General features: G+C 50.3%; 1 protein-coding gene across 1 annotated transcript in view; it reads right to left on the bottom strand.

Moving 5' to 3' along the window:
* LOC129830522 (adhesion G protein-coupled receptor B2-like) overlaps positions 1–12500 on the bottom strand; it is a 564124-nt gene that overhangs the window by 423678 nt on the left and 127946 nt on the right. Inside the window, exon 2 of the mRNA XM_055893092.1 lies at positions 1–204. This exon is cut by the window's left edge and continues 679 nt beyond it. Within this exon, the coding sequence (XP_055749067.1) occupies positions 1–189 (189 nt within the window). The 5' untranslated portion in view covers positions 190–204. The remainder of the gene's footprint in view (positions 205–12500) is intronic.

Below are 12500 nucleotides of genomic sequence, written 5' to 3'. Positions count from 1 at the left end.
GGCTACCAGGCTGGAGCATGGGGAGGGGAGGCTGCCCCCCTCTACCTCCCCGGGAGAGACGCCACTGGCAGACCCATAGGCAGCGGCCAGGGCAGAGAGAGGAGCTGGAGGAATTAAAGCAGCTACGGCCCAGGCCACAGCAAAGAGGGACGACAGCACACACAGACACACCCCTCCAGCAGTGTTCATCCTATGTCATTCGTCCTGCAGAGAGAGGGAGAGAGAGAGGGGGGGGGGGGGGGGGGGGGGGGGAGAGAGAGAGAGAGAGAGAAGGGGGGGAGAGGGGGAGAGAGAGGGGGGTGGGGAGAAGGGGGAGAGAGGAGAGATATGAGAGAGAGAGGGGGAGGGGGGAGAGAGAGAAGGGGGGAGGGGGAGGGAGGAGAGATATGAGAGAGAGAGAGGGGGAGGGGGAGAGCGAGAGGGGGGAGAGCGAGTCAAGGGGGGGAATGGGGAGAGAGAGACGAGAGCGAGATAAGGGAGAGGAGAGAGAGAGACACAGAGAGAGAGAGAGAGAGAGAGAGAGAGAGAGAGAGAGAGACAGAGAGAGAGAGAGAGAGAGAGAGAAGGGGATAGGAGGAGGGAGAGGGAACAGAGACTCAGTACAAAGCAGACATCAATTCCAAAATGATATGTCTGGCATAATGAGAGTGAAATATTTCAAAAACACTTTATTGACTGGAAAATCGATTATGAATACATGTAGCAAAATGGACAAAACATTGGCTATCTCTCCTTCCTCTCATCTCACAGTCTCTCTTCCCTGACAGTATCTCTCTCCCCTCACAGTCTGTCTCCCTCACACTCTCTCACAGTCTGTTTCCCTCACAGTTCTCCCTCACAGTCTCTGTCCCTCACAGTCTCTCCCTCACAGTCTCTCTCTCCCTCACAGTCTGTCTCCCTCACAGCCTCTTTCCCATCACAGTCTCTCTCTCACAGTCTCTCTCCCTCACAGTCTCTCTCCTTACAGTTTATGGTCATGGTACCCCTGTGAAGGACACTCTTCGGCTAACACAAACACACACACACACACACACACACACACACACACACACACACACACACACACACACACACACACACACACACACACACACACACACACACACACACACACACACACACACACACACACACACGCACTCTCCCCTGACGGGCTGGATTAAAGGGGCTGATGACTTTGCTGTTGAGATGTGAACTGTGTACAACCCTCTACAAACACACACACACACACACACACACACACACACACACACACACACACACACACACACACACACACACACACACACACACACACACACACACACACACACACACACACACACAAACACACACATGCCTACTCTTACTCGCAAACGCTAACACGTACACACACACACACATGCAAACAAACACACAAACACACACACACATACAGACTGATCCAATAAGTGCCAGAAAAGGATAGAGAATATCGATAACTTATTAATATTTTATTGAAAGAGGCTTTCAAGTGCCTCATCATGGACATAAAGATGGAATGGCAGACACTTAGCGAGGGAGAGGGACAGAGAGAGGGATAGAGATAGGGATAGATGGAGGGAGGGAGAGGTATAGGGAGAGGGGGAGGGTGAGGAGGAGCGACAGCGGGAGAGACAGACAAACAGACAGAGGAGTTCATGACTGGTGCTCATCTTCATACATCGATGCCTTTTCCATTACGAACTGACAGAGAACTGGTTTACTCTGGGTAACAATAGGTCCAGTACTGGCTAAGTGTACACAGCACACACCACACGTCACACACACACACACCACAAACACCACACACACACACAAACACAAATACACCGCACACACCCCACACACACATGCACACAACACACCAAACACACCATACACACACCACATACCACACACACCACACACTACACACAACACACCACACACATCGCATACCACACACACACCACACATCACACAAACACCACACACTACACACAACACACCACACACACCGCATACCACACACACACCACACACCACACACACACCACACACTACACACCGCATACCACACACACACCACACACCACACACACACACCACAAACTACACACTGCATACCACACACACACACCACACACCACACACCACACACACACTACACACACACACCACACAATACACACCGCATACAACACACACACCACACACCACACACACACCACACACTACACACCACACACACACCACACACTACACACAACACACCACACAAACCACACATCACACACACACCACACACTACACACCGCATACCACACACACACCACACACCACACACACACCACACACTACACACCGCATACCACACACACATCACACACCACACACACACTACACACACACCACACACTACACACACACACCACACACTACACACAACACGCCACACACACCACCCACGGCTGATCTATTTCAGGGCGTAGGACAGTTATAGAAGACTGTCACATGCAAATACTAGAGAGAAGGGCAATTACAGAGAGCCCAGAGAAACGTAAATAAGATAGCTAGAAGGACAACTATTTCTACTCTCATTTTACCTTTCTGTGGAATGTCATATGTGTGTGCATGGCCAAGTGTGTGTGTGTGTGTGTGTGTGTGTGTGTGTGTGTGTGTGTGTGTGTGTGTGTGTGTGTGTGTGTGTGTGTGTGTGTGTGTGTGTGTGTGTGTGTGTGTGTGTGTGTGTGTGTGTGTGTGTGTGTGCATGGCCATGTGTGAGACTGAAGGGGTCATGGTAAGAGGCTAGGGGCCAGGGTAAGAGGCAAGGTGTCAGGGTAAGATGCTAGAGGGCAGGGTAAGATGCAAGGGGTCAGGGTAAGAGGCAAGGGGCCAGGGTAAGATGCTAGAGGCCAGGGTAAGAAGCAAGGGGTCAGGGTAAGATGCTAGGGGCCAGGGTAAGATGCTAGAGGCCAGGGTAAGAGGCAAGGGGCCAGGGTAAGAGGCAAGGGGCCAGGGTAAGATGCTAGAGGCCAGGGTAAGAAGCAAGGGGTCAGGGTAAGATGCTAGGGGCCAGGGTAAGAAGCAAGGGGTCAGGGTAAGATGCTAGGGGTCATGGTAACAGAATAGGGGACAGGGTAAGAGACTATGGGACAGGGTAAGAGGCTAGGGGCCACGGTAAGAGGCTTGGGGCCACGGTAAGAGGCTAGGGGCCAGGGTAAGAGGCAAGGGGCCAGAGTAAGAGGCAAGTGGCCAGGGTAAGAGGCAACTGGCCAAGAGGCAAGGGGCCAGGGTAAGATGTTAGAGGCCAGGGTGAGAGGCAAGGGGCCAGAGTAAGAGGCAAGGGGCCAGGGTAAGATGTTAGAGGCCAGGCTAAGAGGCAAGGGGCCAGGGTAAGATGCTAGGGGCCAGGGTAAGATGCTAGGGGCCACAGTAAGGTGATAGGGGCCACGGTAAGATGCTAGGGGTCACGGTAAGAGGCATGGGACCAGGGTAAGAGGCTAGGGGCCAGGGTAAGAGGCTATGGGACAGGGTAAGAGGCTAGGGGCCAGGGTAAGAGGCAAGGGGCCAGAGTAAGAGGCAAGTGGCCAGGGTAAGATGCTATGGGACAGGGTAAGAGGCTATGGGCCAGGGTAAGATGCTAGGGGCCAGGGTAATGTGCTAGGGCCCACGATAAGATGCTAGGGGCCACCGTAAGATGCTAAAGGTCACGGTAGGAGGCATGGGACCAGGGTAAGAGGCTAGGGGCCATAGTAACAGGCTATGGGACCGGGTGAGAGGCATGGGACCAGGGTAAGAGGCTAGGGGCCATGGTAACATGCTATGGGACAGGGTAAGAGGCTGTTGGACAGGGTAAGAGGCTAGGGGCCATGGTAAGATGCTAAGGGTCACGGTAAGAGGCATGGGACCAGGGTAAGAGGCTAGGGGCCATGGTAACATGTTATGGGACAGGGTAAGAGGCTGTTGGACAGGGTAAGAGGCTAGGGGCCAGGGTAAGAGGCTAGGGGCCAGGGTTAGAGGCAAGGGGCCAGAGTAAGAGGCAAGTGGCCATGGTAAGAGGCTATGGGACAGGGTAAGAGGCTATGGGACAGGGTAAGAGGCTAGGGGCCAGGGGCCAGGGTACGATGATAGGGGCCACGGTAAGAGGCTAGGGGCCAGGGTAAGAGGCATGGGACCAGGGTAAGAGGCTAGGGGCCAGGGTAAGAGGCTATGGGACAGGGTAAGAGGCTAGGGGCCAGGGTAAGAGGCAAGGGGCCAGAGTAAGAGGCAAGTGGCCAGGGTAAGAGGCTATGGGACAGGGTAAGAGGCTATGGGCCAGGGTAAGATGCTAGGGGCCAGGGTAATGTGCTAGGGCCCACGGAAAGATGCTAGGGGCCACCGTAAGATGCTAAAGGTCACGGTAAGAGGCATGGGACCAGGGTAAGAGGCTAGGGGCCATAGTAACAGGCTATGGGACCGGGTAAGAGGCATGGGACCAGGGTAAGAGGCTAGGGGCCATGGTAACATGCTATGGGACAGGGTAAGAGGCTGTTGGACAGGGTAAGAGGCTAGGGGCCAGGGTAAGAGGCTAGGGGCCATGGTAAGATGCTAAGGGTCACGGTAAGAGGCATGGAACCAGGGTAAGAGGCTAGGGGCCATGGTAACATGTTATGGGACAGGGTAAGAGGCTGTTGGACAGGGTAAGAGGCTAGGGGCCAGGGTAAGAGGCTAGGGGCCAGGGTTAGAGGCAAGGGGCCAGAGTAAGAGGCAAGTGGCCAGGGTAAGAGGCTATGGGACAGGGTAAGAGGCTATGGGACAGGGTAAGAGGCTAGGGGCCAGGGGCCAGGGTACGATGATAGGGGCCACGGTAAGAGGCTAGGGGCCAGGGTAAGAGGCTAGGGACCAGGGTAAGAGGCTATGGTTCAGGGTAAGAGGCTAGGGGCCACGTTAAGAGGCTAGGGGCCAGGGTAAGAGGCTAGGGGCCATGGTTACAACATCACGTCAAGAGTGTTCCCAGAAAGGAGTGCAACAAAGAGAGGCTGTGGAGAGGGAACAGCTAGTCTCCACTAATGAGTCTTTTCACAGACATGAAAGGAAAAGAGGGAGAGAACGGGAGGCTGGGGAGCGGGATGGGGATGGAGAGGGCGGGGGGGAGGGACAGACAGACAGACAGACAGACAGACAGACAGACAGACAGACAGACAGACAGACAGACAGACAGACAGACAGACAGACGGAGGCTTGGGAGAGGGTTAGGGGTGGGAGAGCGAGAGAGAGAGAAACAGAGAGAGAGAGAGAGAGAGAGAGAGAGACAGACAGAGGGAGAGAGACAGAGAGAGCGACAGAGGGAGGGTAAGGGGTAGAGAGAGGAAGAGAGAAGAGAGGTTAGGGTTGTGAAAGGGGTGGAGGGGTGGAGCAGAGAGATATACACTGCTCAAAAAAATAAAGGGAACACTTAAACAACACAATGTAACTCCAAGTCAATCACACTTCTGTGAAATCAAACTGTCTACTTAGGAAGCAACACTGATTGACAATACATTTCACATGCTGTTGTGCAAATGGAATAGACAAAAGGTGAAAATTATAGGCAATTAACAAGACACCCCCAAAAAAGGAGTGATTCTGCAGGTGGTGACCACAGACCACTTCTCAGTTCCTATGCTTACTGGCTGATGTTTTGGTCACTTTTGAATGCTGGCGGTGCTCTCACTCTAGTGGTAGCATGAGACGGAGTCTACAACCCACACAAGTGGCTCAGGTAGTGCAGTTCATCCAGGATGGCACATCAATGCGAGCTGTGGCAAAAAGGTTTGCTGTGTCTGTCAGCGTAGTGTCCAGAGCATGGAGGCGCTACCAGGAGACAGGCCAGTACATCAGGAGACGTGGAGGAGGCCGTAGGAGGGCAACAACCCAGCAGCAGGACCGCTACCTCCGCCTTTGTGCAAGGAGGAGCACTGCTAGAGCCCTGCAAAATGACCTCCAGCAGGCCACAAATGTGCATGTGTCAGCATATGGTCTCACAAGGAGTCTGAGGATCTCATCTCGGTACCTAATGGCAGTCAGGCTACCTCTGGCTAGCACATGGAGGGCTGTGCGGCCCCACAAAGAAATGCCACCCCACACCATGACTGACCCATCGCCAAACCGGTCATGCTGGAGGATGTTGCAGGCAGCAGAACGTTCTCCACGGCGTCTCCAGACTCTGTCACGTCTGTCACATGTGCTCATGTGCTCAGTGTGAACCTGCTTTCATCTGTGAAGAGCACAGGGCGCCAGTGGCGAATTTGCCAATCTTGGTGTTCTCTGGCAAATGCCAAACGTCCTGCACGGTGTTGGGCTGTAAGCACAACCCCCACCTGTGGACGTCGGGCCCTCATACCACCCTCATGGAGTCTGTTTCTGACCGTTTGAGCAGACACATGCACATTTGTGGCCTGCTGGAGGTCATTTTGCAGGGCGCTGGCAGTGCACCTCCTTGCACAAAGGCGGAGGTAGCGGTCCTGCTGCTGGGTTGTTGCCCTCCTACGGCCTCCTCCACGTCTCCTGATGTACTGGCCTGTCTCCTGGTAGCGCCTCCATGCTCTGGACACTACGCTGACAGACACAGCAAACCTTTTTGCCACAGCTCACATTGATGTGCCATCCTGGATGAACTGCACTACCTGAGCCACTTGTGTGGGTTGTAGACTCCGTCTCATGCTACCACTAGAGTGAGAGCACCACCAGCATTCAAAAGTGACCAAAACATCAGCCAGTAAGCATAGGAACTGAGAAGTGGTCTGTGGTCACCACCTGCAGAATCACTCCTTTTTTGGGGGTGTCTTGTTAATTGCCTATAATTTCCACCTTTTGTCTATTCCATTTGCACAACAGCATGTGAAATTTATTGTCAATCAGTGTTGCTTCCTAAGTGGACAGTTTGATTTCACAGAAGTGTGATTGACTTGGAGTTACATTGTGTTGTTTAAGTGTTCCCTTTATTTTTTTGAGCAGTGTATATAACTATGTGGAGATTAGAGGTGGGATAGCACATCTTCTGGGAAACTGGGCAAAGCACAGAGATCGTATGACAACAGAGGGAATCATATTTCTCTGCTGTATTACGCTATATACTGTATGAACAAAAACAACATTTGTTGCTTGGACTTTCCAAAGTATACACAATACAACAAAACAAAATCCAGTCAATATCAGCCAACCAGAAGTCTGTTCTCCCTCTCATTCTATCCTTCTCTTTCTCTTTTTAGGGAGTATGCGAGCACACCTGTTCAGTTGGACTAGCCGAGTCCAGCTCAGCACCAACAGAGCTGAAGCATGCTGATGCCTTTAGGCCATAGTTATGTTGGTCTCTCTGCAGTGTCTTTGGAGTTAGGCCGGGAATCATGAAGCTAAGCTGATCCTAGACCTCTGCTACTGACAACCTCTATTGTAGCATCATGGTAAAATAGCTAGTCAATATGACATCATGGAATAATAGTCTATTTGGCATCATGGTATAATAGGATAGTCTATGTGACATCATGGTATAATAGGATAGTCTCTATGGCATCATGGTATAACAGTCTATATGACATCATGGTATAATAGGATAGTCTATCTGACATCATGATATAATAGGATAGTCTCTATGGCATCATGGTATAACAGTCTATATGACATCATGGTATAATAGGATAGTCTATCTGACATCATGAAATAATAGGCTAGTCTATTTGGCATCATGGTATAATAGGAAAGTCTATATGACATAATAGTAAAATATGATAGTCTATATGACATCATGGTACAATAGGATAGTCTATATGATATAATAGTAAAATATGATAGTCTATATGATGTCATAATGTAATAGGATAGTCTATATGGCATCATGGTATAATATGGTAGTCTATATGACATCAGCTGCGAGCTGCCTAAGTGACACGAGCCTACCAGACGAGCCAAATCACTTCTATGCTCGTTTCGAGGCAAGGAACACTGAAACATGCATGAGAGCACCAGCTGTTCCCGGAAGACTGTGTGATCACGCTCTCCGTAGCCAACGTGAGTAAGACCTTTAAACAGGTCAACATACACAAGGCTGCGGGGCCAGACGGAATACCAGGACGTGTGCTCCGGGTATGTGCTGACCAACTGGCAGGTGTCTTCACTGACATTTTCAACATGTCCCTGATTGAGTCTGTAATACCAGCATGTTTCAAGCAGACCAGCATAGTCCCTGTGCCCAAGAACACAAAGGCAACATGCCTAAATGACTACAGACCCGTAGCACTCACAACCATAGCCATGAAGTGCTTTGAAAGGTTGCTATTGGCTCACATCAACACCATTATCCCAGAAACCCTAGATCCACTCCAATCTGCATACCGCCCAAACAGATTCACAGATGATGCAATCTCTATTGCACTCCACAGTCCACCTTTCCCACCTGGACAAAAGGAACACTTAATTGAGAATGCTATTCATTGACTACAGCTCAACGTTCAACACCATAGTACCCTCAAAGCTCATCAATAAGCTAAAGATTCTGGGACTAAACACCTCCATCTGCAAATGGATCCTGGACTTCCTGACGGGCCGCCCCCAGGTGGTGAGGGTAGGTAGCAACACATCTGCCACGCTGATCCTCAACAATGGAGCTCCACAGGGATGCGTGCTCAGTCCCCTCCTGTACTCCCTGTTCACCCACGACTGCATGGCCAGAAACGACTCCAACACCCTCATTAAGTTTGCAGATGACACAGCCTATATGGAGGAGGTCAGAGACTTTGCCTAGTGGTGCCAGAACAACAACCTATCCCTCAACGTAACCAAGACTAAGGAGATGATTGTGGACTACAGGAAAAGGAGGACCGAGCACGCCCCCATTCTCATCGACGGGGCTGTAGTGGAGCAGGTTGAGAGCGTCAAGTTCCTCGGTGTCAACAACAACAACAAACTAGAATGGTACAAACACACCAAGACAGTAGTGAAGAGGGCACGACAAAGCCTATTCCCCCTCATGAAACTAAAAAGATTGGGCATGGGTCCTGAGATCCTCAAAAGGTTCTACAGCTGCAACATCGAGAGCATCCTGACTGGTTACATCACTGCCTGGTACGACAATTGCGCGGCCTCTGACCGCAAGGCACTACAGAGGGTAGTGCGTGCGGCCCAGTACATCACCGGGGCCAAGCTGCCTGCCATCCAGAACCTCTACACCAGGCGGTGTGAGAGGAAGGCCCTAACAATTGTGAAAGACCCCAGCCACCCCAGTCATAGACTGTTCTCTCTACTACCGCATGGCAAGCAGTACTGGAGTGCCAAGTCTAGGACAAAAAGGCTTCTCAACAGTTTTTACTCCCAAACCATAAGACTCCTGAACAGGTAATCAAATGGCTAACCGGACTATTTGAATTGTGTGCCCTATTTTTACACTGCTGCTACTCTCTGTTTATCATATATGCATAGTCACTTTAACTATACATTTATGTAGATGCTACCTCAATTGGGCCGACATACCAGTGCTCCCGCACATTTGCTAACTGGGCTATCTGCATTGGTTAGAGCCTGTAAGTAAGCATTTCACTGTAAGGTCTACACCTGTTGTATTCGGCGCACGTGAGAAATAAACTTTGATTTGGTTTGATTTGTATAATAGTCTATATGGCATCATCGTATAACAGGCTAGTCTATACTGTATTATAGAGTAAGGTGCCTTAGCTGACAAAATGGAGCTCAATTATGGAGGGAGATAACAAAGCAGTGATATGTCTTCACACACACACAAACACACACACACACACACACACACACACACACACACACACACACACACACACACACACACACACACACACACACACACACACACAGCATGATCTGATTTATTGATGTGCAATGGTTTTCCTATAGCATTCTTCAGGGAGGCTGCATCAAAACACACACACTCACACAAAACCACACACAAAACCACACACAAAACCACACACACACACACACACACACACACACACACACACACACACACACACACACACACACACACACACACACACACACACACACACACACACACACACACACACACACACACACACACACACACACATACATTCTCTCACACACATAAATGAGTTAAGCACATCAATAATTCAGACTTCCTGATTCAGGGCTTTTTGAGCTGCTTTTATCTACTGCTTCGTGTGAGCTGCTACTTTTCTCTCTCCCTTTTTCCCTTCTTCCCCCTCTCCATCTCTCCCCATTTACCATCTCTCCCTCTCCCCATTTACCCCCTCTCCATCTCTCCCCATTTACCCCCTCTCCATCTCTCCCCATTTACCCCCTATCCATCTCTCCCCATTTACCCCCTCTCCATCTCTCCCCATTTACCATCTCTCCATCTCTCCCCATTTACCATCTCTCCATCTCTCCCCATTTACCATCTCTCCATCTCTCCCCATTTACCCCCTCTCCATCTCTCCCCATTTACCCCCTCTCCATCTCTCCCCATTTACACCCTATCCATCTCTCCCCATTTACCATCTCTCCATCTCTCCCCATTTACCATCTCTCAATCTCTCCCCATTTACCATCTCTCCATCTCTCCCCATTTACCATCTCTCAATCTCTCCCCATTTACCATCTCTCCATCTCTCCCCATTTACCATCTCTCAATCTCTCCCCATTTACCATCTCTCAATCTCTCCCCATTTACCATCTCTCAATCTCTCCCCATTTACCATCTCTCCATCTCTCCCCATTTACCATCTCTCAATCTCTCCCCATTTACCATCTCTCAATCTCTCCCCATTTACCATCTCTCCATCTCTCCCCATTTACCATCTCTCAATCTCTCCCCATTTACCATCTCTCAATCTCTCCCCATTTACCACCTCTCCATCTCTCCCCATTTACCCCCTATCCATCTCTCCCCATTTACCATCTCTCAATCTCTCCCCATTTACCCCCTATCCATCTCTCCCCATTTACCATCTCTCAATCTCTCCCCAATTACACCCTATCCATCTCTCCCCATTTACCTCCTCTCCATCTCTCCCCATTTACCCCCTCTCCATCTCTCCCCATTTACCCCCTCTCCATCTCTCCCCATTTACCCCCTCTCCATCTCTCCCCATTTACCATCTCTCCATCTCTCCCCATTTACCATCTCTCCATCTCTCCCCATTTACCATCTCTCAATCTCTCCCCATTTACCCCCTCTCCATCTCTCCCCATTTACCCCTCTCCATCTCTCCCCATTTACCATCTCTCCATCTCTCCCCATTTACCATCTCTCAATCTCTCCCCATTTACCATCTCTCCATCTCTCCCCATTTACCATCTCTCAATCTCTCCCCATTTACCATCTCTCCATCTCTCCCCATTTACCATCTCTCAATCTCTCCCCATTTACCATCTCTCAATCTCTCCCCATTTACCATCTCTCAATCTCTCCCCATTTACCATCTCTCCATCTCTCCCCATTTACCATCTCTCAATCTCTCCCCATTTACCATCTCTCAATCTCTCCCCATTTACCATCTCTCCATCTCTCCCCATTTACCATCTCTCAATCTCTCCCCATTTACCATCTCTCAATCTCTCCCCATTTACACCCTCTCCATCTCTCCCCATTTACCCCCTATCCATCTCTCCCCATTTACCATCTCTCAATCTCTCCCCATTTACCCCCTATCCATCTCTCCCCATTTACCATCTCTCAATCTCTCCCCAATTACACCCTATCCATCTCTCCCCATTTACCTCCTCTCCATCTCTCCCCATTTACCCCCTCTCCATCTCTCCCCATTTACCCCTCTCCATCTCTCCCCATTTACCCCCTCTCCATCTCTCCCCATTTACCCCCTCTCCATCTCTCCCCATTTACCCCCTCTCCATCTCTCCCCATTTACCATCTCTCCATCTCTCCCCATTTACCATCTCTCCATCTCTCCCCATTTACCATCTCTCAATCTCTCCCCATTTACCCCCTCTCCATCTCTCCCCATTTACCCCTCTCCATCTCTCCCCATTTACCATCTCTCCATCTCTCCCCATTTACCATCTCTCAATCTCTCCCCATTTACCATCTCTCAATCTCTCCCCATTTACCATCTCTCAATCTCTCCCCATTTACCATCTCTCCATCTCTCCCCATTTACCATCTCTCCATCTCTCCCCATTTACCATCTCTCCATCTCTCCCCATTTATCCCCTCTCCATCTCTCCCCATTTACCCCCTCGCCATCTCTCCCCATTTACACCCTATCCATCTCTCCCCATTTACCATCTCTCATTCTCTCCCCATTTACCATCTCTCAATCTCTCCCCATTTACCATCTCTCCATCTCTCCCCATTTACCCCCTCTCCATCTCTCCCCATTTACCCCCTATCCATCTCTCCCCATTTACCATCTCTCAATCTCTCCCCATTTACCATCTCTCAATCTCTCCCCATTTACCATCTCTCAATCTCTCCCCATTTACCATCTCTCCATCTCTCCCCATTTACCATCTCTCAATCTCTCCCCATTTACCATCTCTCAATCTCTCCC

Source organism: Salvelinus fontinalis, chromosome 32 (genome assembly GCF_029448725.1).
Source record: "Salvelinus fontinalis isolate EN_2023a chromosome 32, ASM2944872v1, whole genome shotgun sequence".
NCBI classification, from domain to species: domain Eukaryota; kingdom Metazoa; phylum Chordata; class Actinopteri; order Salmoniformes; family Salmonidae; genus Salvelinus; species Salvelinus fontinalis.
Note: the sequence above shows the minus strand (reverse complement) of the source record. Positions and strands in the feature narration are given on the sequence as shown.